Here is a 27,689-nt window from a genome sequence, read left to right on the forward strand (position 1 = left end):
TGTATACATTTAAGGGATTTACAATACGGGAATCTGTCACAATTTACAAGCTGCCAGCGCAAAATGTAATTTGATTCATAAGAGTGCGTTGGGTAAGACCCTTTTAGATATTTTGTTCGTTACTCTTTATTCTCCAAAATTCAAAAGCACAACTATCAACTATCCTTCTAGAAAACAATTTGCATGATTTGTGTACTTGATTTTTAATTATTGGTTTGCAGCCGCTGTGTTTCCGACTATTAATAGAGTCATAATAAAACTATATTAAACTGTTAAAAGATGGAATAAATCCAAATCGTGTGAAATGAGGAGATTGGTGACAGTAGCGGAACACTCGCCCGCGTCAGATAACAGACAGCCACCGAATCCAATCAAATGAACTGCACTCCTTGCGCTGTAGCCAATCATTAACGGGGGAGTGTTCTCTGCCCCGCCCCGCCGGTGTCCATACGCGCTGCACTAAGGTCAGAGGTGTCATTCGGTGTTTAACCAGCAAGCAGCCGAAGGAAACGGAGGAGACTGATCCAGGAAGGTGCAGGAATCAAGCGGCCACAGCAGCAACATGAGTCTGTCCAACAAACTCAACCTGAACACGGTGGACGTGAAGGGGAAGCGCGTCATCATGAGGTGAGCGTCTCTGGTCTGCCTGCTAGCTTCTGGTACCGACGAGGGCTAGTCGGAAATGGGATTACTTAACGGATATTACACCGTGTACCTGATGTAGCTAGCTGTAGTTATCTAGTGGAGACACATCAGGGATGGAGCACGATGTGTGGAGAAGGTCAGTCCATTCAACGGAGGACAGGAAGTGAACTTGCTTGTGTCACGCTTCCCAGCCATGTTACGTGACTGTGGGCAGATGCTGCATGGATGCAACCATCACTGCATCCAGCGGGAATCAAACTAGTGACGTTAGACCAGTGGTCCTCGAATAGTCTGAAATCTACCACGTCCTCCAGTTAGAGAATCACTGCGTTAAACCAAGATCACTGCAGACAGTGAGTCAGATTTATATTAAACTAACATTACTAAATACAGTGAGACTCAGGCTTATATTCAACTAACATCACTGCAGACAATGCAGTTTAGTCTTTTGCATTTAAGTGTTATCATTGCATGAAGTGAGTCTGCTCCTTATGTTGAACTAACATCACTGTAACAATCCAGCCTGTGGTGATGTAGTAACATTTGTGAAGGGAGTTGCTTCATATCCATCTGAGCCCTTAGCGAGGTCTGCACATTTTCTGAGCAGCAAATAAAAACTACAAACTAAAGATCAAATGTTGAGGTGATAAGACAATCAGAAAATCAAAAGAAAATCTCCCATGTTGCATCAGGGCCGGAAGTTGGTTTTACTCCCCTCCCCTCCATGGCTCCTATAATAAATTCTGTCACTCATCTGACAGAAAGTTGTGTAATTTGTTCGTACTATTGTTCTGGCATCTATTCTCTGGACATTTCTACAAACTGAAGTCTCAAGTACAATTTGCAAAATCAATTACACTTGAGACTGACACTTGTGTTGAAATATCAGAGGGCCCTTTTGGTTCACTCAATCTGGTGGTGAAACAACAGTATGCATAGGACAAGGGTCACTGGCAGCAGCAGCAGCCCTCAGCCGGCACTGCTCAGTGTTAAAAGGTCAAACACATGTTGAGTTAGTCTCAGTGAGAAGTGACAGTGTGCTGCACAGAGTTACCTTGTATCACACCCAGGGCCTGTCGCAGCATGCAGATTGCACAGGTTCTATGAATAGAGATGGATTGCAGGAGAGGCTTTTTGTGTCCAGAATTAAAAAGAGGGAAGGTTGCTGTAGAGACCTGGCAGTGCCCGACAGAAACCTATTCAGCAGCCGAATTCTAAAGAGGCCAGATATCCTCATCGTTCTTATTGGTTGAGTTTACCTTGACTTGGAGCCTAAGAAACACTTTTTACTTTCCACACAAAACTTACGAAACTCCAATGAAAATGTTAACAGGCAAAAAAGGAGCTAGTTATAAAGCCTGCGGCTCCCTGCCATTGGTGTAAAAATAGCTGTCTGGCCACACCGAGGTATCTTGATCAGTTGCTTCTTTGTCCTGGCCTATCAAGGTTTATCTCTTCCCCTGAGCTTATGAAATGTCTGAGTGTGTTTTTGTGTAGATGAACCTCCAGTGATGGGCAGATCCACGCTAATAACAACAGAAGGAACAATTAAATATCTTAAAACTACTACAGTTGGTAGTTGGCCGAGCGTTGTGTGTAAAGGAGCTGTTGAGCCACTGAACTGCTGACTGCTGGGATTTTGACTGAGACAATGGATTGCTGCTTCGATGGCACTGGCAGTGTTTGCTAGGTGTGTGTGTGTGCAGAATGTGTGTTAGTGTGTGTACGCACTCTGATCATGTGTCTCAGTGCATCACGTTCTCCGACAGGGAGGAGCTTATGTAACTGACTGGAGTATGAGGGATGCAGCATGTTCTCATTAACTGTATCCATGCAGAGCTGGAGGAAGAACCAGCTCAATGGGCAGAGCAGCAGTCTATAAGCTAACCCTGCCACTAAAAAGTTGATGAAAGCCTTTCACTGGATAGAACTGTCTGAAAATATATAATATCACATCATAACCCACATGGGGTGTGGCCCTGTAGCCTGGGAGAGGAAACTATGAACTGCAACATCCCTTATTCAAATTCAACTGGAAACACAGGAAATCACCAAACCTCCCTATTGCACTACTCACCTCAATAGTCTAATTTATTTCAGGTAATCATGTTTGTTCTCTTCCAGGGTCGATTTCAACGTCCCCATGAAGGACAAGCAGATCACAAACAACCAGAGGTAAAGCCCGTCTCGTTTTTTACAGCAAATATTTGTTCTCGCAGTTAGAGAAATTGCAAGTTCCTGAGGTTCGTTGCAAAAAGAAGGTAGAGAAACAGTGGCAGGAGGGAAATCTCAAGTCAATGTTCCTTCATTTTCAGGATCAAGGCGGCGGTTCCCACCATCAAACACTGCCTGGACAAGGGGGCCAAGTCCGTCGTGCTGATGAGCCACCTGGGACGCCCTGATGGAAACTTCGTGCCTGAGAAGTACTCCCTGCAGGCCGTCGCTGTCGAGCTCCAGACCCTGCTGGGAAAGTGAGTTCATAGACTCGATTGCTCACATCCAGCTTATTTCTAAAAGCATAAAATGAAGAAATAGCTGGAATATAGTTGTGTTTTTTTTGCACTGAACAAATTATAATTAAGTTTGGTTTTTAAAGATCATAGACTATTGGGTTTGTGACAAGATGAATCATCCTCCCTGTTCCTCTGCGGCTCTTCAGGGACGTGACCTTCCTGAAGGACTGTGTGGGAGCAGAGGTGGAAGCTGCCTGCGCTGACCCCGCCACCGGATCAGTTATCCTGCTGGAGAATCTCCGCTTCCACGTCGCTGAAGAGGGAAAAGGCAAGGATGCCTCAGGAAACAAGGTGAGTCTCTCAGTCGGCCTGCTCTGGTTGAGGACATGGTAACTAACGTTAGGCAGAATTTGGTGCGTCATGTGTTTTGGTTTACATTTAGTTAGTACCGAGAATAGCAAATACAGTTTTTATCACTTAAATATGACCATTTATTCAATTCACATAAGTGCATTATAATTGAAGATTGCCCTGACCAAATTAAAGTGTTGTTTCAAATGAGGTTGTGGTTGTGCTCTGTGCTACCAGACTGGACAATGTACGTATCATTGGCCGATTTAAAGTGTTTTTGGGCAACTTGTGATTCGATGTGTGGCTTTGTGAACCAGCCAGCGATCGGCTGAAGCTCATGAAGTAGAGCATGTTTTAGAGAGGGGGGGGTTTGATCCATCTGTGCTCCCAGTTCACGTGTCAATGTGTCCTGGGGAAAGATACTGACCAGTAGGTATGAGGGATTAAATCACTATGTTTAAATGTCTTTTATGAATGTGTGTGAATGGTTGAATATGACTTAGTGTAAAGCACTGTAAGTGGGCGTTGAGACTGGTCAGCTACAAAATAAATGCATTCTAGGGGTTTTTCTCATTGAAAAGATTAAGGGTTGAATGAAAGGATTGAAATCATTTTAGACCAAAAATATATATGATCATTACAAACTGGTCAGAAGAATTTAATTATGTGCAGTTGTAGGGGGTGGGGGGGGGGGGTGGTCGAGCGATGTGTCTGGATCAATGTTTGTGCTCTGGCTGTCGGACACAAACTATTCAGCAGAACTTCTCACTGCTGGGTCACCTGGAGGAAAATGCATAGTCACTCCAGCTGCAGTGTCTCTCTGAAAGAGCTGAGTCACCATCTATTGATGTCATGGTCTTGAGCTCTGCAGTGACTGCGAAGATTCACTTCAACCTGTCACGTCGTCAGCTTTTTGAATTTTAAGTTTGATCGTGACACAGACAATAAAGATCACAGCGCCTACTGTGCAATCTTTTCATTAATTCCCACTGGAGTCAACCAGGAAGAGACTTAGACATCTGAGGGTTGACCATGAACTTGTTCTTCTTCATGAGATGCAGATGCTCGATACATAAACAGACATAGGCTCAGGACTCAGTATAAAAACCGATCCCGGGTCACTCAGTGGATCAGCAGCCTTGTCCTGCTGACATTTTCACTGAAGGTCAGTGGGCTGTCCTGGCTGCATGTGTTGCTTTTCCTGTCCTGAGGAGCCTGGTTGGTATGTAGCCTGTGTGCTTCGGTTTCTACTGTAGCGCTCTACTGTATCACACTCATCTTATTATAAAATCCTTTCTAAGAGACAGAGCTGCTCCAGACACTGAAATCACTTCACTGTTAGTCAACCTTTTGGTGAATGAAGGAGAGGAGCTCCACGTGATAATACTATAAAGTATGAAAGAGACACAGAGATACTTTGTAGATTTGCAATTAAATATAATCTGTCATGTGAGCTGAAGAGGGAAAAATTGAAAAGCAGTGACTTGTCCGTCTGACATTTGAACGACACTGAAGAGCTCTCTTGACCTTTCGCTGGCCCCCGGTCACTCAGTCATGACCTCTAACTGTTAAAGTGCAGCAGGAACCTGATCCATCATGACTTAATACTGGTTCTCAGAGTTTGTTCATATACGCTGGAGCCACCCAGTAGCAGGCGTAAGCAGGATTTCCATTCAGGTGCTGGTATAGATGGTGTTCTGAATGACATGGACCATTTTGCTCATTGGTATGATATATTAAACTGATAGTCATGTGAGCTGCGTTATTAAACGTCAGACTTGTGCACAACAATTTTCCTTTGTAGCAGGAAATAATGACAGAGAACACACAAGCCTTGCTTAGAATGCAGAATAGTTTGTCTATAAGCAAATTGTAAATCATCCATTGTGGGTAAAATAGAGCCGTGAAAAGAAACTCAGACCTCAGCCACTGATACAGTTTACTCTGTTCCCTCAGGGTTTGTCTTATTTTCTTACCCTTTCTCATCTTTTATGTCCCTCAGACCAAGGCCACCCAGGAGCAGATTGATTCCTTCAGGGCATCTCTGTCCAAACTGGGAGATGTTTACGTTAACGACGCCTTCGGCACAGCCCACAGAGCCCACAGGTGAGCGGGACTCTGACTGTCTGGGTGCAGTCATTATGGAGATCACTAGCAAAGATCTCTCAAATTCAGTATACAAGGATTTTAAAGGTTGCAATCTACATGGCATAAAATCTTACTTGATGAACTGTGCAGATATGGCCATGCTGTTGTAACAAAAAATGTAAAATCGTCTATCTTCATCCTCTTCCATTTCTATTCCTCTGTTGACTCCTTGTCTCCCTCTCCCTCTCCCTCCCAGCTCCATGGTGGGAGTGAATCTGCCCCAGAAGGCCGCTGGTTTCCTGATGAAGAAGGAGCTTGACTACTTTGCCATGGCTCTGGAGAAACCTAAGAGGCCCTTCCTTGCCATCCTCGGAGGGTGAGAATGATTAGTTTCAACTACTCACCAAGTTTGACCGTGATGGGACTGAAAACAGTACTCTGGTAAAATACATTTTAGGAGCTGAGTTTCCTGAGGGCTAATTCAAAGTTCCTAGTGAGGCATGAAAGATTATCCAGGTAGTCTGTTTGGAGTAAGAGATTAATTCAATTAAAGGATTATCAGGCATCAAAACAACACACATCGGTTTTTGTCAGACGAGTCAAGGTAAACAATAGGTAAACTTTTTTTCTTGCCAGTTCACTGAACGTCTGTTCAGCCACATCTAACAAATTAAATGGCAAGTGATCACAGACCATCTTTGTCTCTCACTCTCTCACTAATTACAAAAAAGTAAAGCTGGTTTAGCTGTAAATGTGTTTAGACAAGGTCAGTTACCAATGAAATGTAGAATTTAAACACAAATACCATGTAAATTGTTACTAAATCAGGGCTTTTATATACGTTCCCATGAGAATTTCACACAGAATTGTATGATTGAGCGATGAAGCCAGAATGTGACAGACTCTTGCAGCAGACCAAACCTGTTATAGGAACCTTACCCTGGAAGAACCATTTTTAATGTCATACAGTGTGATTGACGTTTGGCACAAGCTGTTTGGATTTTCACTGAAATCTGCTGAAGGGCCTTACAGCATAAATCAAGAGGACGGTTGTGTTTCTCTGGATCAAACCGAATTTAAAAGATAAGCCTGAAACCAGTTTTTTTCGGAGCTAACATTTAGTTTTGAAAAGACAGTTTAGTGTCCTGCTGTTCACAGTGCAGCTTCTTGTTAAAACACCCAGGTGACCATCCAGGAATAAACTATAAGCTCATTATGTAATCTGTGGTGTCACAGTGCACCGCTTTCTTCGAGACACAGCCATCACTGGTGTGGAGATGAGAGCTCATTTAATGTATATTTAAAATTTGTGTTAGATGGTAAACACTCTTCATTTATATAGAACGTTTTCAGTCTTTGTTGAACAAGTGGTTTTACATTTGAAGGGTCCTTGTTTACTCTGTTTGTCCAAGTTGTGAATGAATAAAGAGGAAACGGTGTGTGAAGCTGCTGTAATACTTAGTTTAGCAAAGCTACCATTTGGCCTCGTGTCAGAGTCCATTTTAGTCTGAGTGCACTGTGCAACTGTCACATCGGCTCAGTGTCGAGCGATGCAGCCAGTTCATGGACAGAGGGGACGAGTGCATTCAGAGTTCAGTCTGTAGTGAAACAGTCATGAGGTCCCAAGTAGTTGTGACTGAATCTGTCTGTATGGTCATAAATATTTGGTCGTATTATATGTGTCCAAATACATGTAAACATCTCAGTGTTAAATTCAATGGGCTGTATTGGTTGGGTTGTGTTTCTTCAGAACCCAGAAATAATCCAGTATTTCCAGTTTAAGTGTCAGATTAATGTATTTATCAACATCTAACACACGGCACAGTGGTTCATAATACTGTGACACAGGATTTCACCGCTCTCGAAAGTTATCACAGTGTGATGGTATTTTGATAGGCTAAAATAATTTTTAAACAAGGAAGTCTAAGTTTTTCCACAGCCGTATTTAAGTTCTAGTTTTAAATGTGTATAACATTTTATTTGAGGAACATTTATCACATCATCACAGGAAACGGATTCATACTGGTTTAGTACTATGTGTAAATATCGACCACCTTTCTCTCATGCGGGCCGCTCTTCTGTTCCTTATCTATACTGACGTGTTCCGGCCCCTCTCCTCTCTGTTTCTCAGAGCGAAGGTGAAAGATAAGATCCAGCTAATCAACAACATGTTGGATAAGGTCGATGAGATGATCATTGGCGGGGGCATGGCCTTCACCTTCCTCAAAGTCCTCAACAACATGGAGGTGAGCCGAATCTCAGGAAGGGTACATCAAGGTTTTGGAAATCCAAAACACAAAGACTCGATAAAGCTCTGCAGAGCTGAGAAGTGGAGAATACTTAATTCACATTTTCACTTTTGTGTCCCTTGCTATTTGTAAGCATATCACCAAACCAGCTCATCAGCTCGACACTAAGTCTGTGGTTCATATTTTACTCCCCATTTCCTCTCTTCCTCTTGCCTTCATCAGATCGGTACATCCTTGTACGATGAGGAAGGGGCCGGCATTGTCAAAGACCTGATGGCCAAAGCTGAGAAGAACGGCGTCAAGATCACGCTGCCCGTCGACTTTGTCACCGCTGAAAAGTTTGACGAGAAGGCCACCGTTGGCTCTGCCACCGTCGCTGCAGGCATTCCCGCTGGCTGGATGGTGAGAAATCTATATTTATTTTCATCAGTATCCAATTCAAGTTTTAACATTTTTTTTGAATTGGTACTAATGTTTAATATCTCTGCTGCAGGGTTTGGACTGTGGACCAGAGAGCATTAAGGCCAATGCAGAGGTGGTGGGCCGGGCCAAGCAGATTGTGTGGAACGGCCCAGTCGGTGTGTTTGAGTGGGACAACTTTGCCAAAGGGACGAAGAGCATGATGGACAAAGTGGTCGAGGTGACCAAAGCTGGCTGCATCACAATTATCGGTAAGAAAGACAAGATGGTGGACGGAAGCTTGTGTTGTTTGCTTGTTTTCAGCCACGTTATTCAGTTGGTGAGTCTGCCAACATTTACACAAATTCAAGTCTGTTTTCAGAGCTGTTCAAAGTAAATAGAACCTAAGATAAGTGACTTTCAAACAAGAGTCTTGTAGAATTTAGAAACATACGGTTTTGTGTGTGTCCAGGTGGGGGCGACACTGCCACCTGCTGTGCCAAGTGGGACACAGAGGACAAGGTCAGCCATGTCAGCACCGGAGGCGGTGCCAGCCTGGAGCTGCTGGAGGGTGAGTGACAGAAAAACAACACCATGCTTTGTCCCAAAACTTCAAAGATTGAATATATTTGATTTGCATCCCCAATTCTTTGTGACAACATGATTGACTAACTTTACTAATGGGTCAAGAGGGCATGCATTCCGTCAAGTTGATAGTGAGCGCCCTCTGCTGGATCTTCAGGCAAACTACCTCAGACAGTCTGATGCTCTTTTAGACTCTATTTTGTACTCAAACAGATCATTACAGTTCAATTAAAAAGTGATAAACCTCACAGGATGACGACAAATACAAACTTCATTTAAGTGCAGAGTTGTGCTGAAGCATAACAATGATGTTGACTGTGTGTTCTCTGTCTTTGTGTCCTCAGGTAAAGTCCTGCCCGGCGTGGATGCCCTCAGCAGTGCCTAAACTTTCCATCAGCTCACTGGTTGTGTGTGTGTGAGTGATTGTGTGAAAGGTGTGTAGCTGCTCAGCCAGATTCCTGTTTACTCCTGAAACCTTCCCCACCCTGCAAAAACACCCACCTGCTTTCTCTGCCATTTCATCTCGTATTCAGGCTTTGTGTTTAAAGTAATGTCAGCTGTGATTCACGGAGAGGAATCCTTTCCTTTGCCTCTAATCCATCGATGATGGCTGTAACATGTAGAGCCCTCTGCCTTATTTTTCAGAATTAAGACTAAAACAGATCAAATGGCGTGTTGTGGTGGAAGTAGTTATTTTGCTCAGGTGACACATTTCCCTGTTGACCTACCAAAGGTTCGTCCTGAAACATCCAAAGTGTTACCGTCACAGGGGTGTCAGAGTTCTGCTCTACTTCTCTGATTCGTCTGGAGGACTGCTGTGTTTCTTAAAAAAAATCATTAGATGAGTCATCGGTTCACCTCCGAGGAACTTGAACACTGGCTCTTGAGTGTATGTGCGTGTATGAATGTGTGTATTGCTGCGTCACTTTTCCATAGCTGCCCCGGAACATCACTGCACTTCCTTTGAAAACGTGGTATACATTCAGTATATATATATATAGAAATGGTTAATGTGTGTGTACCTTGACGTTCTATTTTCTGTCTGTTCACACTGATGTCGGCTCGGTCCTCGTCTTCTCTGGCTGTTGGTTTGAGCAGCGTCAGACCGAGGTGTGTCTCAGTCTGATCTGTTCAGGTTAATAAAACCGTTTCTGTGTAACACTGTTCTCTGACCTGTTTATTTTATTCTGAAGGGCTTTTCATGATGTTATGGTGTCGCAGCTCAGTGTATTCTGTGATGTGTCATTATCAGCAACACAGTTAATCTACCAGCTGAGATACAATGAGAATTCCTTCGCTGTGTATAAAGTTGGAGGTCGTGTCTCAATTTCCTCCCACTTAATAGAAATGAAGCCCAAATATCCCGGTCATAAGCCAGGCCATCTTGCACAAATCACATAATGGTTTCACTTTCAGGGAGCAGTCATATCCTTTCAACAAATATCTGAATCAAAATGTACGCGTGCAGTTAATACACTAAGTGACATTCATGACTGCTTCATATGACCTTTAGTTGCCACTGAGTAATCTCCATCTAAAACAGTTGATACTGACAATGACTATTTACTCTTTGAAACCTTGTGCTCCTTTAAAACGCGACATAGGGCTGGTAGAGATGCTACAGCTTTTAATACATTAACTAGAGAGACTATTTCTGTTCCAGCTTTTTTGAGGAGATTTTTGGACAGAGAAAGAAGAGAGATGCAACTCTTTTTTTTTTTAAGCATTCTTGAATTTGAGAATTAAACTGTTACTTTTCTCCATCAGTATTTACATGAAGGTACCAATTCATTTCCACCTTAATACTCAAAAGACAAATTGTTCAATAGTTCTCAGACCCAAATAACCACTTGTATCAAAACAAACGCACAAGAACATCAAAGAAATACAACATCTTTCCCAGGAAGTGGCAGTTGCTCACGTGCTGTAAATGTGGTGAGACGAGGCATCGCTTGCCCTATATAACTCTGCATGTTTTGCATGTTGTTAACCGCTAGGTGGCGACCTCCTTTTTCACAGACGATACACAATGAGGGTTCATGAGTATTTATTCACACAGCTGTCCACATAATTGGCACATCACACACACAGCAGACACACAATAAAACGGAACAACTTGTACTTTCAGCCCAGGACAACAGACACTAAAGGCTGCCTGCGTCATTCATTGATGTTTCCTGGGCATGGTCCCCCTCAGGTGCACAACCCGGCTTTCATTCACATAATCGAGCTCATCTGTCACAGGGAAATAAATGGTGGAGAAAGTTGCGAAAAGGTTGAGAAATGTCACATTCAGTGTAATAAGTGAACACAGCAATATAGCAGCTGTCTATACAGTATATGCACCAACAGCATGAAGGGTTTAATGCTAAAGTAAATGCTATGTTACATTGTGTATGATTCTTGTGTACAGATGCCCTGTAACATCAGGGCATCTGTAAGAAGAACATCAAAGAAATACAACCTCTTTCCCAGGAAGTGGCAGTTGCTCACGTGCTGTAAATGTGGTGAGACGAGGCATCGCTTGCCCTATATAACAGATGCCCTGTAACATCAGGGCATCTGTAGGTCTTAAAGTATTACAAATCTAAAAGAGTTAAGTGTACGAAAGACATTTTAAAGTATAAAAAAAATCCTAATTTACAAAAGTATAAATACATATTATCTCTATTATTCTCAAGGCAGCAGTGTTGATGTCATGAATTTTTATTTTTTCTTAATTTTGAAGTACAGGAAAACATTTGTTGTGATTTCTAGGTTCTGACTCTGCTGGTGACCTCAGCATTTTAACAAGTCGATTAAAACTGACCTTAGATATTATGTAACACTCAACAGAAATCAATGGATTTGTGGTGAGAAAAACACGTCTGATAAGCTGCTGGATGTTTGACTGTTTGCTCTTGATAAGCTGTTAAAGAAAAGTAAAGTTTGGACGATGGAATCTGATTGGTTGGCTGTTTGGAGTTGGCCGGGCCCGTTTCTATGGAGTTTCTAGGCAGTTGAGAGGATTGATTTTGTGGTTGCCAGGGTGATTCAGGGTGATGCTCAGGACGGGTGAATGATTTCAATGTTCAGTCTGTGTCTGTTAGAGAGTTCACTCAGGTGGGGGTTTCTGCAGAAGGTTTAACCACATTAATCAGAGAACTCTACACGAGTTCTATGCTGAGGCACCGGTGCACTTATATGTTCTTTCTGTTTCTACCTCAGTACATACCAGCTACTAGGTACATTACTCTTTAGAATATTTTTTAGTGCAAGAGCTCGAGGTTTAGTCCGAGAAGGAACAGCTTTGTATTTTTTAATAAGCAACCGTTTCATTGTTACTGTACTCACTCACTTATAAGTCTTCACATTTTTCTCATTTGTTTTTCAACTCTGATTTCAAAGTTTCACATTCACTTCCAGTAAAAAAAAACTTACGGCCAATGCACTGCATTCAAGGAAAACATGAAATACCAGCAGTTCATTCAACTATGTAAAAGAATATTACATTATATTTTCTACATTTTCTTCTTAGAGTTGAAGTTAACAATATTAGCTTACAAAATAGAAAATAAAAATATGAACATTTAGAAGGCTGGAACCAGAAAACCTTTGACATGTCTTCTTAAAAGATTTATAATTCATCCAAATCGTAAATTTCCTGTTGATGGATCAGTCTGTTATAATAATTGCCTGGATTAATTTAATCTGTAGGTTCACTTCAGCTCAGGGAGGCTACAGGGAGTCTGACATTTAATGTTAATTACAGATAAACAATGCATAACACAAACAAATACTGTTTGTTCTACTCACCATCTTCTTGTTGCTGCAGGAATTCAGAGTTTTCATAGTCGTCTTCATCTGTTGGAATGAGTCGAGCTTTAATGCACTGGAAACCATGAGTAAGCATTTCTTTCTACCAGATATGTTGATAAGAGGCAGGGGACGTACCATCTATTATAGGCAAGGATTGGAAAAAGTTTTCATACACACCCATAGTTTGATCAGCATCTAGAAAACAGACAACAAATACGTGTTAATGTAGAAACATTCAACTTTTTCATTTTGAGAAACTGGTGACAAACATTTTCCGTATTAAAGGGTGAAGAGAACAGACACAAAAAAAAATGCTCACCATTTTCATCTTTTTGGATCATTTCATTTCCATAAACTGCGTTCGGGATGGGAGATCTAAAAACAATACACACACATGACATTTGTGAACCTGATGTTCTGTATGTAAATAGTTTTATACATTAATGGCCACGTAGGCTACTCCCTCATTATTCAGGGAATCAGACTAAATGTTAAAAGGTTCCTCATGGATTTTGACTCCATTGAGTTATTCAATTTCAATAGAAGCAAACATTCATAAAAACACATTTAATGAGGTGGTTCTGGTAAAGGTTATTTTGTTTTTGAGTTTTCTGAATTTTGAGCAAAACCAGTTTTATATGAAAAAATAATATTGAAGTTGTTTTACTTTATTATATTTTGAATGAAAAAAAAGTGCAGACCTCATACTTTATTTAATGTAATGCTAGGGCAAAAATTATCATTGATATAATTGAAGCAGAATTAAACCATGCTCTCTGTTTTTGATGAGAAAGGGAATGAGTAGAGCTGATGTACTTACACATATGTGTGTTCCAGTCTCCCTGTGTGATGTGCAGCTGTGTCGACTGACACAGCACAGCAATGATACAGTCAGACAATGATATATAAAAAACATGTACACTTGACGATGAATGTACTGGACGTTAATGTGTGTCTTGTGTATGTAAACTTACCATGTTTGATATTTTCATAGTCTGACTGATCATCAGCTGCGTCTGTAAAATACGGTGAAGGATAAATCTCTTCAGATAATTCATCTCACTGCAGGTTTATGTAAAATGAGAGCTGCTAAATCTTTGTCTTAAAACTGAAACCGTGAGAAAATAAAAGATAAGCTTACCTTGTGATGGCTCCTCTTGAATATCACTGAAAAACACATGAAACAGTCGTTTTCTCTATAGAATACAACAAACACTGCAATACACAGAGATGAGAATAGCTGATATATTGTAATATACATACACTGTGGTTGAAGGTATCTGATTGGTTCTGGTGACTGGGGAAAATATGTTAGAGTTGTTTGAATATGCAAATTAAAAGTGAACAATCAATACAAATCCGTGTGGGAAATATCTTAAATAACTTGTGATCAACAGATTCACTGTCTGAAGCTGGAGCTGATGTTCTTTACCTGGTCTTGACTGCATCACCGCAAAAATACTTCCCCCGCGTTGACTGTCGAGATAAGAGTATTTAGATGACAACATTTTATACAGTAATAGAAAATGACTAATGTAATAAGAACATTTAAAACAGGTTTTGCAAATTTAGCCTCCCACAAATTTACTGTAATGACGTAATAGGATCCATTTTACACTGCGATAGCTTCTTAATAGAAAGTTTTGATATTTATTTTACAGTTTCTGCAGAATATTTTTAACTAAATTACGCCACAACAATTCAAATGATGTTGTGTAATATTGTCATAAACCGCAGGAATATTTACAAATGACAGTAACGGGCAAACATGGCTTTAAGAAAGTGGGCTGAATATTAGGTACTTACAATGTCTGCAGGTCATATGTGTGATCCTCCTCACGTATGACCTCTGCAACAAATAAAACACAGTGAAACATTTTGTAACTCTGTAGTCAACACTTTAAACTAAGTTGTATTTTAAGAAACCGCGCTCAGACGTATGATAAACTCATTTTGTGAGTTTCCATGTTTGTCCACATTTCACACGCGGCTGAGATGAAAAGTTTGTGTTTCTAAAAACTAGGTGTGACCTTTGCAATGGAAGCCAACGGTGAACATTAGAGCATGTAAACCTTTTCAAGTAATAACTCAAATTAAAATGATGAGTCATGAATACGAGAAAACAAAACAACACACAAGTTCAGTGTGAGTGAGGCTGCTGTGTGTCAGCTGCACTTACTGGTCTTCCTTTTGCAGCAGATACACAGAACAGACAGGAGACTCAGTGACACCACTGACACCACTGACACCACACTCAGGACTGCAGCCAACACACTGGTGTTTTCAAGCATACCTACAAGAGACACAAAAGACACACATGACCAACTGTCCTTCTTTCAGCACTGCTCAGTAACTGTCGGCCGGCTCACAGGTGGACCGATATGTCAGTTATTGGGTTGTTGAGAGTTTATCAATAAAGACACTGCTGGTCCATTAGTCAACTCTCCTCTTCTCTGTCATGGTTGAGGTAGCGGCCTTCTTCCTGTTAATAAAACCTATGAACAGGAAGTGGTCGACTGAAACAAAACTGAAACACAGTGTAGGTTCTATAATGTAGACTAACGCCTACATGCAGGGGCTCGACTCAAAAATAATGTGGTACAGTGACATTAACCGTTGTACAGCTTTAATGTCATTATTTATATCTGTATCTACAGGCAGCGGATTCTCAAAGGTCTGGTACACTTTAGCTTTGGGTTGGGATTAATTTAAGTTATTAAAAGAGATTGATAAATGTTAAATGTTAACCTTTAAACTTTTAAAAACCATTTCAGTCCCTGGGCTTTGTTTCTAAAGTGATACTACTGATGCAGAAAACACAACATATCTTCAGTGTAGGTACTTCTGAAATTATCAGCAGAAATAAAAAAAATAAAAAATGCAAATGAAAAAATATAACATTCAATATAAGACAATAAAGATGAGAAAATAAAAAAGTTACATTTAAAACATTACAAGTAAAAATTTAAAGTAAAAGAATAAATAGAAAGAAAGAAGAGACTATAACCCCGCTGGCTCCAGTGGTAAAAGTCATGATTCTTGATTGAAGTTCTCATTCTCTTCTTTTATGCTACGAAAAGTGGTCAGAAAGATCGGTCCACTCCCACATGTGGCTTGAGTTTCTTATTTTATCTTTGACACTCTGCTGTAAAGCTGATGGTGTCTGATGATAAAATACTTGTTAACAATGTCTCTGATTGACGGCCACAATACTTCTCCTAAAAACTCCCTCAGAAGACTGAACGCTCATCAAAAACACAACTGTTTGCTGTCCTGGCTCCTAAATGATGGAATGAGCTCCCCATGGACATCCAGACAGCAGAAAGTTCACACATCCACTTCCCAAAGTAAAAACATACCTCTTCCGACTATACCTTGAATAATATTTTAAAACTAACAATTTAGTAGCACTTCAATGCGGTTACTTATAGCACTTTGTAGTTTAGCTTTTTCTGAAGAAATTGTACTTTCTTGATTCTTGTTGTTCTGGGTTTGTACCCTCGGGGGTTGAATGCACTTATTGTAAATCGCTTTGGATAAAAGCGTCAGCTAAATGAAATGTAATGTAATGAAAGACAAGTTGACGTGTCCGTCTTGAACGAGTCGTTTCTTATGTTAACCGACAGCATTCTGAAAAATCTGTGAATTCCAACAACTGTATGGTTATTGTGAAGGAAAGTGGTGAGGTGTTTGTCGGTGATGGGACACGGACTTGTCCCCAAACTGCAGTGGTCCTCTCGTCAGTAGAAGACCAGGCAGAGAGTAGGACTTCAGCATGTGAAATAACAGTGTATTATATTAGAGTTAGTTTCACACTGTCTGTTGGTAGCCCACCTCTCGTCCGATTTCAGCTAGGTGTAGCTCGGATCCAACTGTGACCCTTTAAGGTAAGGTTAGGCAGTACAGATAATAGATGGATGGATGGCTTTACAGGCCTGACAGAAATGTTAGTGTCTCCAACAGTATCATTATATTCAGGTCAAACACACAAACATATTAGAGACATTGTTAATCGATTTCTAAAGGTACAGACATTAGTCAGAGAATGTGATGTGTGAGATGTTGCCGTGTTACCTTCAGTGGTCCGGTTGCCTTCATTCTTCACGAGCAGCAGAGCAGCCTGTGCTTCCTCTTTCAACACCTCGCCACATCCGTCACTCTCAAGACAGATGAGAAAAGACCTCCCCGAAGCGCCGTCTGTTATCTCCGTGTGGTTTCGAACTGGACACACAACCGCTTGCCGCTTCTTTCATTTGAGGCGCTTCTTTATAAAAAAGCCTCAGTGGTGAGACTAAGTTTCCACTTTAGCTGTGTTTAAGTTTTACAAAGTGCAGTAACGAAGCAGCCTCCTACGTATCAGGCAGAAATGCAAGACAGAAAACTCTTGAATCCAGTTGTGAAAAGGCTGTGGCATCATACACATGAAGACTTGATGTTGTAATGGCTGCCAAAAGTGCTTCACCCAAGGTCTGTTATATAACTTATATATAAGACAGGTGACCAATTAGAGGATAATCCAACCGTGTCTTAGTAAAGTGTTGGGCCACCATGTGTTACCACATCTTTATTGCACCTTGGCATTGAATTTCTGGAACTCTAGTGGTATTTAAAACATTATTTAGAATCACAAACAGTATTCCATAATGAGCAAACCCTTGGAACTGTTTGAAACCAAATTTACTACAAAATATTTCAGCTGCATTCCATTAAACCTCGGAGGTCGGAATTTCCGACCCCCGTGTCAGAAGTTGCAACTGGAACGCCCCCTCAAGTCAGAATTAGGACTCTGGAGGAACTTCATACCCAGGACTTCGAAACCCTAACCATATATCAACAGTAGTGAAAGCTGAGCCCACAAGGTGTAATGGAACGCGGCCTAAATACTGGGTCTGAACAGGGTCGTAGAGGAGGCGGGCGGGGTCAATTGCCGTGTTCCAGACAATTCGGATGTCGCATATTCCAACTTGAAATTTCCGACTTCCAAGGCGGTTTATTTGGTTTGTGATGAAACAATTCAACTGTGACCAGTGCAGCCTGCGTTCATACATAAACAAAGCAGAGGAGGGGAAACAACGCAGGAGGCAATAGACGCCATTAAACATTGGATTTATGATGTTTTTATAGCAAACACACACACTTCACGTCAGTCAATCACACAAACAAGGAAACAAGAGTTCAACAGAGGGTAGACCGGCCTGGGCGGGACAGTATCTGCTATCTACTATGCAGGAGGTCAGAGATGTTCTGGAACGTGGCTTGGGACCTGCACTTCATCCCGCCATCAGGGGGCGGTGGAGGCTCTTTGGCTTCACTTGGAGGGGAGCTGTCACGTCGTCCATCTTGATTCCCGGACCACAGATTCTCCACTGAGGCCTTGGACCACCCTCCCCTTAAATCAGTCGCTGCCTGACGTCATGACGGCGCGAACGCGTCACACCACGCATGACAGCAGACATGACGGGCTCGGTCCGCTCGGCTGTGGATTCTCCATCTCACCACAGCCTGGGATGTTTCTCCACCGTGCCGGTGTGTTGGTGAGGGCGCTGCCTCCATGTTTGCGGTGCCGGGTTAAAGTCTGGGTGTGTCCCCGCAGCGGTTCGCGCTCCTCCCTCTCCACTACTGGTTGTTGTTGTTTTGGTTGTTGTGTGTAACTGCCGCGCGCTGTGGCTCGTGCTGTCCGCCCGGGTCTCGTGCCTGGACGCGCGCATGCATCAGAATGGCTCCGGCGGCTCCAGCGGCTCCAGCGGCTCTGACGGTCCCGGGGGCGGCGGCGGCAGGGAGCGGCAGCCGGCTCCGTCCTTCAGTCCGCTGCCCTCCGCCACGACGCGGGTGCGGCGCTTCATCCAGGAGAGACGCACGCTGCCTCTACCCAGAGTGATGGTGGTGTTCTCGGCCGCGGGGGACACCGACAAACCCAGCGATGCCATGTCCGTCTCGGACTCTGCGGAGGACGAGCTCCGGAAGCCGCCGGCCTCCCCCTCGCCGAGCCGCAGCCTGAGCAAGCAGCTGCGCCCCGCGCTGAGCGCACAGGAGCAGGAGGTAGGCCGCTCCACGGACCCGATGGACAGGGACCAGCCCCACGTTACAGAACTAGCGAGCACAACACAACACAGGCTAACACACTGGAAACCACACTCACGTAATGTCCAGCTTCAGACAGAAAAGCTACACTGTAAGGAAATAAACACGTAAACCTAATATTTACCACTGTATATAACATCTGCCATCCCTGACACCAGTAAAGTACTAAACACACAGCCACACAGTTCAATAGTCTCCATGTAACACCAGTCTTTATAACCATAGTGTCCAGTACATCACATTATAACTGCATGTCATGTGATCAATACAACCTTAATCTTCCCTTGATCAGAACTATAACCTTCCCGTTTTTACTATTGACAACGTTCCCAATCTTTTGTTTACCTCCTTATAATAAACTTTGTTTGTATAAAACAAAGTGCTCAAGAAACTCAAAACAAAAAGAAAACTTAAAAAACAATGGGTGGATGTATATATCTGGATTTAAATGTTTATTCAAACAAATTATGAAATAACGATTATTCCATTATCAAAATAGCTGCAGAATAATTTTCTATCTGTTGAACCTCATCATTTGGATGTTGGCTGCATGTGGATATTAATGCACTGGTCAGTCCTCTTAGGACGACAGCATGAAAAACATCCACACACAGTCAAAGTATTATGCACCATGGCTGTAATACTCTATATACCCATGTACATGTTAAACATAAGTAGGTGCACCTACTAGTTTTTCACAGTGAGGTTTATGGTAACAATATGTACAGGGAGCGCTTCAAAGATTATCCACAGAGGATTCTGAAATATGCAGCTTCTTTTGTCCGGTTGGCCTGATTCAGGTCAGGATTGGCTGACAGTTGTGTCACCTGACTCTCGTTAACGAGCCAACATATGATGTGTACTAAACATGGCCACAGCAGAATAATCCTCTTATGGTTCTCTGTGGTGTGGCTGCAAAGTGTCGGCTGACTCGACGCCTGGAGTGGCAGGTTCTTCCTTACATCGAACATGAAAAACTGAACAGACAGAGCCGCGTGTTTTATTCAGTTTCTTTTGCTGACACACAACAACAATGTATAATTTGTACAAGAAAGAAGAAGATTCATAAAGAGAGCACACACAGGGCTAATGCTCTGTCTCACAACGTAACTGAACATTTAATACTATTCCTGAATCCACCTGTTTATCCGGATCCGCTCAAAAATGTAATGGGTTCTTCTTTGGGTCATGCCCCACACCTCCACAACATTTCATGGAAATCGCTTGAGCAGTTTTTGTGTAATCCTGCTAAAAAACAAACACTGAAGAAAACATATAATCTCCTTGGCTGAGGTAATCAGCTGCCTCATGTAAGATAGTTCATAGTTCATAGTGCTAAAGTACAAGGGGTGGGGAGCTACTTCATTTAACTTCTATAGTATAATGTAGTGGATAAGAGTAGTCTGTAGTACTACACTACACTGAGGTATTCATTTACCCTGATAATGGTCTGAGGACTGAAACAGCCCTAAACAGAATGGCACTTTTTTATTAATTTTCTTAATCTGTTCAGTAAATTGATTTCTGTGGAATTTTAGTCTCGTTCACTGAATTCAGTTCCATTCTCATCCCCAGTTTCCAGAGGTGATCTCTCTGAATGTCGGGGGCATGTACTTCACCACCCGTCTGTCCACGCTCCGGCGGCACGAGGACACGATGCTGTCTGCCATGTTCAGTGGGCGTCACCACATCCCACGTGATGCCGATGGACGCTACTTCATCGATCGGGATGGAACGTATTTTGGGTGAGCAGCAGAAAGACAGAAGTATTGATGAATGATTTCTTTATCCCCCCAAACAATCGGGTGGCCCTTATCCTCTTCAATAGAGATCCAACAGTGTCCATACAAAACTATTGATATACAGAGAGGATGTTTTTTTCTTATTTAGTGCAAAATAACAGACAGACCATCTTTAAAAGAAACATAAACAGTGCAGTGATAAATGGAGTGTAACATAATAATATTAAATTGTGACTTAAATAAAAATGTTAAGATCCACATGTGAAATTTACAGAATATGTCACAGTGTGAATGAGAATGATCTGTTATCTAATCTGAGGATTATCTGTAGGAGGCAACTAGTTCGACACTTACATTTTTTTACGTGACAAGACCCGTAGTGAAAAATGCGTAGTGCCAAGTGTCATTGTTGACAACACAACATAGAGGCAGACATGTCATATTACACAACAAAAATGAATCACAATATTCCCTGACAATCAAAACCTTAATGTCTCACAATACCAGATGTAAGGATTAGGAATTAAGAGGAAGGATAAGGATAAAAGCTTTTCTTAAACCAGGTTGTGTGGGTGGACGAGGATTTGTAGCACCTCCCAGAGGGCAGAGGATTGAGAAGTTGAGAAATCACCAAAGTGACTACAGCCTTACATGTAGGCGGAAGGATTCGTCCCCAGGGGGCCGTAATGTCTGTGCTGATTTTGAAGATATAAAACGGACTGACATCATCATCCCTGGAGCCACATCGCTTTCAAGGCTAAAAAGGAAAAGCAAATGACTTTAAATATGAATGAGATAACAAGCAGAGCGAAGATGTTCAACCTTAGAGAATAGTGGGATTGGGTACGCCTACCCCCCCCCCCCCCGTGTGAGGAGGTGTGAATTAATGATTCAAACACCAGGAGGTCACAGAAAGATGGTTAACTACAAAAAGCGATATATTAAAACCCCTCAGAGGCAGCCGGCCCACCACAGGTGTACAAACACTCTGAAGGAGCCTTTTCATTTGGGATATTAGTCCTGGTGCTCTGGTGGTTATTGTATTGCAGGAAAATAAATCTTCTTTCGTGCTGCTGTGTACACTCCAGCAGCTTTTCATCCAGGACCTCTCTGTTTTTTTCTGCATTCATTTTATCCTCAGAGTTCAGAAGCTGTGCAGGTTCTGCTACACAGAAGCAGAATCAACGTTATCGGCCAAGAATGTTGATGCTTACAAGTTAAAGTGAGACTTCAGACGTCTTCAATAGCAATAAATAAATGTTCTCACAGAAGTAAAGGAAGTGACTAATAAAGAGCTACCGCTAACTAGAGATGGTGAGACCTAGATATGAAGCTTGTATTAACAAGGTAATTTATTGGTATGAGAATAGATGCAGTATAAGACCAACAAAAACCACAGATGTCGTTTGTACACAGGACAAATTGCAATAACTTGGGGTGTGATGTATTTCGTACTCCTGAAAGTATCGATCGCGAAGGGGTCAGTTACTGAAATGTCAGTGATTTCAGTCGTGTGGAAAACGTTTAAAAACATGAATCTTAACAGAATCAGGTGTGACATCCCACATTCACCACAAGGCCAATTATTTTGAAAAGTACTGTCATGGTTAAAAGAAAAACATAAGATGACTCTTCAACGAGGTGGAGTTGAATGGTTAGATAGTGTGATGGCAATTTTATGTCGTCGTCAGGAATAAAGAGTGAATCAAACAAACAGTTTGTTTGTCTTTTATTACGAAGCTTCGGACACAAGTCAAACACAGAGCAACGCTGTGTGCTTGAGAGTGCCAAGAGCATCTCAGAACTGGCAGTTTAAGAAGCCCCTCCGAGTTCCGCAAAACAGTAGCAGGAACTTTCAAAAACACAACTACTGCACACATGGAGTAGGCAGATCATCTGATCAACACAATCAACAGAGGTTCAACCTTTAAGAAACAGCATTGAAACAGAAACTTTGTCTAGACACAGTCTGGCACAGTATCCAACAATAGATTTTTAGAGAAAGTTTCAGAACACACACACATTCAATGACTCATCTGAAACTACTGGTGACAAACATTGTTTCAAACAATGTTTTAATGTTAGCCTGGTCACTGATGCAGATGTATCAGATTACAAATTATGATTAGGTAAATTTGGACCTGTGTTGTGTTTACAAGCACTACAGGAACAGTAGAATTTTCTATTACAATAGTGACCAGATGGACCTCAGCAAAGTAGAGTAAGTGTTTGAATCATTTTCATTTGTAATAATTTCAGGAATTACATAAGTGGGCTAAATATATAAAAGATGTCATGACAGAGAAATGTAATGGAGACTTGACATTTTACAGTTCATTCATGAACTTCGTTATAAATAACTATAAATAAAAACACAAATACCACCAAGCTTACAGAATTTTATTTTAAGAAAATAATCCTATACTGTGTTAAAAATGTAAACATAAATGGACATTAAAGATAGAAAATTAAATTTAGAAACCAAGACAGTGTGATGCTTTCAATTTAATTTAGTTTTCTGTGTTGGTTCCTTTCCCCTTCGGGGCACATCTGTTTATATCTGATTACTAGAAATCAATGGACATATGACAGCCAACAGCCAATCAGAGCTGTGGATCATCCATGGCCATGGTACTACTCATCAAAATGTAGTATGTGTCTTCTAAAAAGGTGACCACACCATTGAAAAGTATGTTTTGTTAAAATCTGTGTTTCCTGACTATCTTAATTGTTCAGTGTAGTTCAACTAATCTCTGCACTGTCATCGTCTGTGTTATTTAAAGTAGGATTCCTCTGGTGGGATTATAGTCATGTGTGGACATGTTCTACTCGTACCGTTTTCCGCCCAAAGGGACATCCTGAACTTCCTGCGAGAAGGCGAGCTCCCCCACAGGAGCCGAGTGCGACCGGTGCACAGGGAAGCTCAGTACTACTCCCTCGGCCCGCTGCTGGACAGCCTGGAGGACATTCAGCCGCTCACGGGAGAGAAGGTTCGACAAGCTTTCCTCGATCTGCTGCCCTATTACAGAGGTAACTGAAAACCACCAAGAATCAACATTTCAATGTTTGTTATCTAGGGAAATATTACAAAATGAGCATCAAAGCTTCATCTGCGTATTTTAACCATGGGTAATTGTAGGGTTTTCTAATCACTATTAACTACATATTGAGTGAATTACAACTTTAGTCCTATTATTTTTGCAGATATTTCTTCATATATTAGCAAACTGGGACCATTAAAACTTCACTAGCTCATATCAGCTCCATCAATATATTATATCGTATATTTCTAAGAGCATATATTGATCCATTCACGATGGACTTCTGCGATAATAATATCTTTAGAAGACACAATTTAAAGTATGTGTTTCATCTGTGTGCCACTATTTGATTGAGTTGTGACTCAGCGACACCCACCCAATAGTTTGTCAGGCAGCCTTTTTTACAGGTTCCAACCCTTTACCACATGTCTTCCCCCCTCTCTCTCCCTCTCACACTTAATTTCTGTCCTGTTGAATAAAAGATAAAATGCCTCTTTAAAAATAATTGCAGTAAACAATGCAATAGCAGTCGCATTTTGTTGCTTTAATTGCGTTCCTGGGCCAAGTCAGCGGGCCAAACATACAATAACTGACTTCCTGTCACTTTTAGAGCACCTGCGTCCTTCTCCCTCCCACATAGCATATTTTCCTCATCTCCCAGACGCCTGCTCAGCTCTCCTGTGTGTTTAAAACTCTCTGCATTATTGCAAAATCCACACTGCGGCACATTTCTCATTTCAATTATAGACCTACTCATTGCAAAGGGATTACTGCTGAGTACAGTGATCACTTTGTAAGTTTCACAGGCCCGTGGCTTTAACAGTACATTCGATCGGTCCAGTGGATTTGCTTCAGGATTTTGTTTTGAAACATGATAAGTCAGTACGAATAGGAGAAATATTACAGCAACCAAAAACTGTTCATATTGCAACCGACAAGACAGAATTTAAACTTTGTGAACATAATCCTTTGATAGGTTTATAAATGTTATAAAATTGCATTAATAAATATAACTGTTATCATTTCAGACAATCTGGAGCGCATTGTGGAGATCGCCAAACTGAGGGCCATGCAAAAAAAGGCCCGATTTGCCAAGTTGAAAATCTGTGTCTACAAGGAGGAGATGCCCATCACGCCGTACGAGCGTCCTCTATTCAACTCTCTGCGCTTTGAACGCTCGGACAGCGAGGCCAAGCTTTTTGAGCATCACTGCGAGGTGGACGTTTCCTTTGGACCTTGGGAGGCGGTGGCGGACGTTTACGACCTGCTGCACTGCATCGTCAGTGACCTGGGCGAGCGGGGCATCACTGCGGAGCAGCAGTGCATCGGTGTCTGCGACAAGCACCTTATCAATCACTACTACTGCAAGAGGCCCATCTATGAGTTCAAGATCACATGGTGGTGAAGCTGGAGGGAGACACTCGTGGCTGATTGGACCAAAATGGATGTTCCATTTCTTTCTATAACCCGGCCGATATTGGTTTTTGTATCAAAGCGCCAATATTTTTTGCTGATGTCTTTAAAATGTGACCCTTTAAATCCCGTTCTGATTTTAAAATTTTCATTTTTCCCCAAAATATTCTGTCTCATCAAACACAATGAAGCAAAAAAACAATGTATACACTATTCAGTTAAGCTGGAACATGTCCTCCATTATACAGACAGGTGTTTCTGTTTTTTTGCCAAACCCTCATTTAATTTAATGGCGAGAACAAAGCAATAGAAACTCTTCTCAGTATAAAGCAGTGGTGGTCAACAGCACCACAAACCTTGAGCCTCTTGAATAATCAAAAAAAACCAAACCAGTTTAACTGGGTGTGACTTATATACTGGCCATAAATACAAACACTTCCACTGAGATCCAGGCCATTGATACAGTACTATTACTGAATCTCCTGTTGTTGCTGACCTCCAGTGTGATGCAAAGGTTTACTCTGGGACCTCATGACACCAATGTCACTACATCCGTTATGAAGAAGAGGTGAAAGAGACTGATAACTGTCAAAGGTCAGAACACTCCTCTTCAGCCTTTGATTTCAGATGAAGGCATTTTTGACACATTTCATAAATTTGTATTTCCTCCACCAGTTTCTGCACTAGACGAGTTCAGGCCCCTGTTTTTGCCACGCTGAGAGCCTGGCACAGTTACAGTGGTTACATGCAAGCTGAGGACAAAATGGCTAAAAACACCCCCCACCAAGTCCCAGCTACTGTATGTGTGAGTGAAAGTAGGATCATTATTCAGCTTCTGCAGACAGTTGTGTTGATTACCAGTGAAGTGAATCTGTCAAAAAACATGAAACATGTTGATGGAGAAAGTATTTTGTCGCGTCTCGTGGAGCAGATTAGTTTTTATTGTAATCAGTAGAGCCGTCTACTCCAGAGACGTTACAAATGAGAGAGACACTCTTGTATGGAAAAGCCTAGAGTGCTTTCAGAAGTTACACAGTTGCTTTAAGAAACCTAACGTTGACACAAAATGTCTTTTAATGCTTTTTATTCCAACTTATGTGTGTAACTGGAGATTGTGTTGGACTGCAAGATATGCTAAGCGCAATCGGAATGTTGGGCAGTGCTGTGGCTAAATTCAACAAGTGTAGACACTGATGAAGGATTGTAGCTGTCGCTGGCATCTTGCTTTGCAGCAAATGTAAACAAGGTAAAACTCTGAATGTGCAAAATCAATCAAAATCCTGAGATGATTGTCAAGTCAGAAGATATTATTATTTACCTCATTAAAAAGCCAATCCTAAATGTTTTTATCTTGTCGCCATTGTTAAAATTAGTATAAATGTCATTTCCCACATCATTAATTTATTCATAGTTAATTTATCAGTCTATCTGTTCCTTTACCCTGATGTGGAATGATATGTGAATGGGTTCAGGATGTCTCACCACATTTCCAGTAAATATAGAAAATTATATTATGAGCAAGGAAAACTGAAGACAAATCTGTATTTTTAGGACTAAAGTATGTTTCAGAATACAGATGTGTAACTGTGAACCTGTTCCTTTTGGGAAAACAGAGTATATTTTAATTATGCAACCTCCTGAGGAGTTTGTTTTTAAAGATTTAAATGAGGTTGGGTGGTGTCTGCTTTTCTCAGAACAGTCTTCACATTTGACGTGGCTACGTAGAATCACTCAGTTGTAGAGAGTTGGAGATTGAAGGAAGAGAAAATGAAGGAAGCTGAATTTGTTGCACACTAATGTAATGTGCAGCTGTTGTTGTAGCCGAAGTAAACAAGAGAGAATCTTAAATCAAACAACTTAAGTAGTAATTTAATGTCAACTTCTGCTTGCAACTTGCATACACACATACACAACTTGCCATGATAGCTTAAGCGGTTAAGTTAAATGAGTATTTCCTACTGTACTTGATGATGACGTCTGAGCACCTTGTGTTTGTCGCCGAGATGTTTTGTGTTAAACTCAAACACCTCTGTGGTTATTAACTGTGGAGTGTAACAGCATCGACATCAGTTCATTTATCTTCACTAAGAGAGAACATGAAGTTTTGAGCACTAGGTTTGAATGTTTTTTATATTGTTCTAACCTATATTTTCTGTTAGCTTCTAGGAAGCTATGGATCTATTGTCCTCTGTGTGTTCAGTTAGTTTATAGTGAAAAAGCAAAGTGTGATTTTTATTGTTTATCTCAAATAAAATATGACTGTTAAAAGGTAAATGTGTCCCCATCTATTTATGAAAATACTGCATGAGAAAGCATTGACAAGAACACGTGAACATCATTACTTAGTGGATAAGAGGCTATTTGTAATGGAGGTCCAGCACATGCATCTTGACATCTGAAAAACATTAAGATGTGATAAGCTCATTGGTCTGTTTGAACTCCAAACACAGCAACATACAGTCACTTACTCTATGTATTATATACGTCCTATTAAGGTGAACTGCATGAAAGACTCAAGGATTTTCCATCAGGCTCAACTGAACTTGGCAAATGAGAGCAAGCTAACATGCTCAACTACGATGGTGACCATGGTAAACCTTAAACCTGCTTAAAATCCGAATGTGAGCATTTCCACTGTGAGTGTGCGGAGTGTGGACAGCTCCCAGCTTCAGCACCATGGACAGCTCTTTATTATCAGTTACTGTATTTTAATCTATTGCACAGCATCGTATTTTAGGGCTTCATAATATTCTTCTGTATATAAAGCATGCTCTGTAAATTAACTATTAACTTAAGTTGTCAAATAATTGTAGTAGCGTTTATAATTGTTGTGCAGTAGAAATT

At 41.4% G+C, this 27,689-nt stretch overlaps 3 protein-coding genes across 3 annotated transcripts; 2 read left to right on the top strand and 1 right to left on the bottom strand.

Annotated features, from left to right (window-relative positions):
• The first annotated feature begins 434 nt into the window (after positions 1 to 434).
• Positions 435 to 9,929, top strand: pgk1 (phosphoglycerate kinase 1). The gene is made up of 11 exons (XM_062406006.1): positions 435 to 627; positions 2,770 to 2,820; positions 2,961 to 3,116; positions 3,305 to 3,449; positions 5,452 to 5,555; positions 5,794 to 5,913; positions 7,669 to 7,783; positions 8,009 to 8,188; positions 8,280 to 8,457; positions 8,658 to 8,756; positions 9,115 to 9,929. The coding sequence occupies exons 1-11, from the start codon at positions 563 to 565 to the stop codon at positions 9,153 to 9,155; spliced, it is 1,254 nt and encodes a 417-aa protein (XP_062261990.1). The 5' UTR covers positions 435 to 562; the 3' UTR covers positions 9,156 to 9,929.
• An 852-nt stretch (positions 9,930 to 10,781) lies between these two features.
• On the bottom strand, positions 10,782 to 18,121 carry si:dkey-183i3.6 (LAT2 domain-containing protein). The gene is made up of 14 exons (XM_062406546.1): positions 18,065 to 18,121; positions 17,791 to 17,974; positions 16,643 to 16,789; positions 14,748 to 14,861; positions 14,375 to 14,417; positions 14,001 to 14,044; positions 13,832 to 13,865; positions 13,710 to 13,735; positions 13,543 to 13,584; positions 13,389 to 13,434; positions 12,888 to 12,943; positions 12,704 to 12,763; positions 12,566 to 12,613; positions 10,782 to 11,005 (listed from the first exon to the last, which is right to left on the bottom strand). Exons 1-14 carry the CDS (start codon positions 18,119 to 18,121, stop codon positions 10,935 to 10,937), a joined length of 972 nt encoding a protein of 323 aa, XP_062262530.1. The 3' UTR covers positions 10,782 to 10,934.
• kctd7 (potassium channel tetramerization domain containing 7) lies at positions 18,004 to 27,119 on the top strand. The gene is made up of 4 exons (XM_062406678.1): positions 18,004 to 18,607; positions 20,225 to 20,394; positions 23,243 to 23,421; positions 24,461 to 27,119. The coding sequence occupies exons 1-4, from the start codon at positions 18,275 to 18,277 to the stop codon at positions 24,835 to 24,837; spliced, it is 1,059 nt and encodes a 352-aa protein (XP_062262662.1). The 5' UTR covers positions 18,004 to 18,274; the 3' UTR covers positions 24,838 to 27,119.
• The last annotated feature ends 570 nt before the right edge of the window (positions 27,120 to 27,689 follow it).

This window comes from Platichthys flesus, chromosome 15, assembly GCF_949316205.1.
Source record: "Platichthys flesus chromosome 15, fPlaFle2.1, whole genome shotgun sequence".
NCBI lineage: Eukaryota > Metazoa > Chordata > Actinopteri > Pleuronectiformes > Pleuronectidae > Platichthys > Platichthys flesus.

Bases quoted from the DNA above. Each gene is read 5' to 3' on its own strand.
- pgk1 (XM_062406006.1), top strand. From the start codon at position 563: ATGAGTCTGTCCAACAAACTCAACCTGAACACGGTGGACGTGAAGGGG. The intron at 3,117-3,304 runs GTGAGTTCATAG...GCGGCTCTTCAG, and splicing joins CTCCAGACCCTGCTGGGAAA to GGACGTGACCTTCCTGAAGG. The intron at 5,556-5,793 runs GTGAGCGGGACT...TCTCCCTCCCAG, and splicing joins ACAGCCCACAGAGCCCACAG to CTCCATGGTGGGAGTGAATC.
- si:dkey-183i3.6 (XM_062406546.1), bottom strand. From the start codon at position 18,121: ATGGAGGCAGCGCCCTCACCAACACACCGGCACGGTGGAGAAACATCC. The intron at 17,975-18,064 runs GTGAGATGGAGA...TCATGACGTCAG, and splicing joins GAGAAACATCCCAGGCTGTG to GCAGCGACTGATTTAAGGGG. The intron at 13,866-14,000 runs GTAAAGAACATC...TATTTTCCCCAG, and splicing joins GGTGATGCAGTCAAGACCAG to TCACCAGAACCAATCAGATA.
- kctd7 (XM_062406678.1), top strand. From the start codon at position 18,275: ATGCATCAGAATGGCTCCGGCGGCTCCAGCGGCTCCAGCGGCTCTGAC. The intron at 18,608-20,224 runs GTAGGCCGCTCC...TCTCATCCCCAG, and splicing joins TGAGCGCACAGGAGCAGGAG to TTTCCAGAGGTGATCTCTCT. The intron at 20,395-23,242 runs GTGAGCAGCAGA...TTCCGCCCAAAG, and splicing joins CGGGATGGAACGTATTTTGG to GGACATCCTGAACTTCCTGC.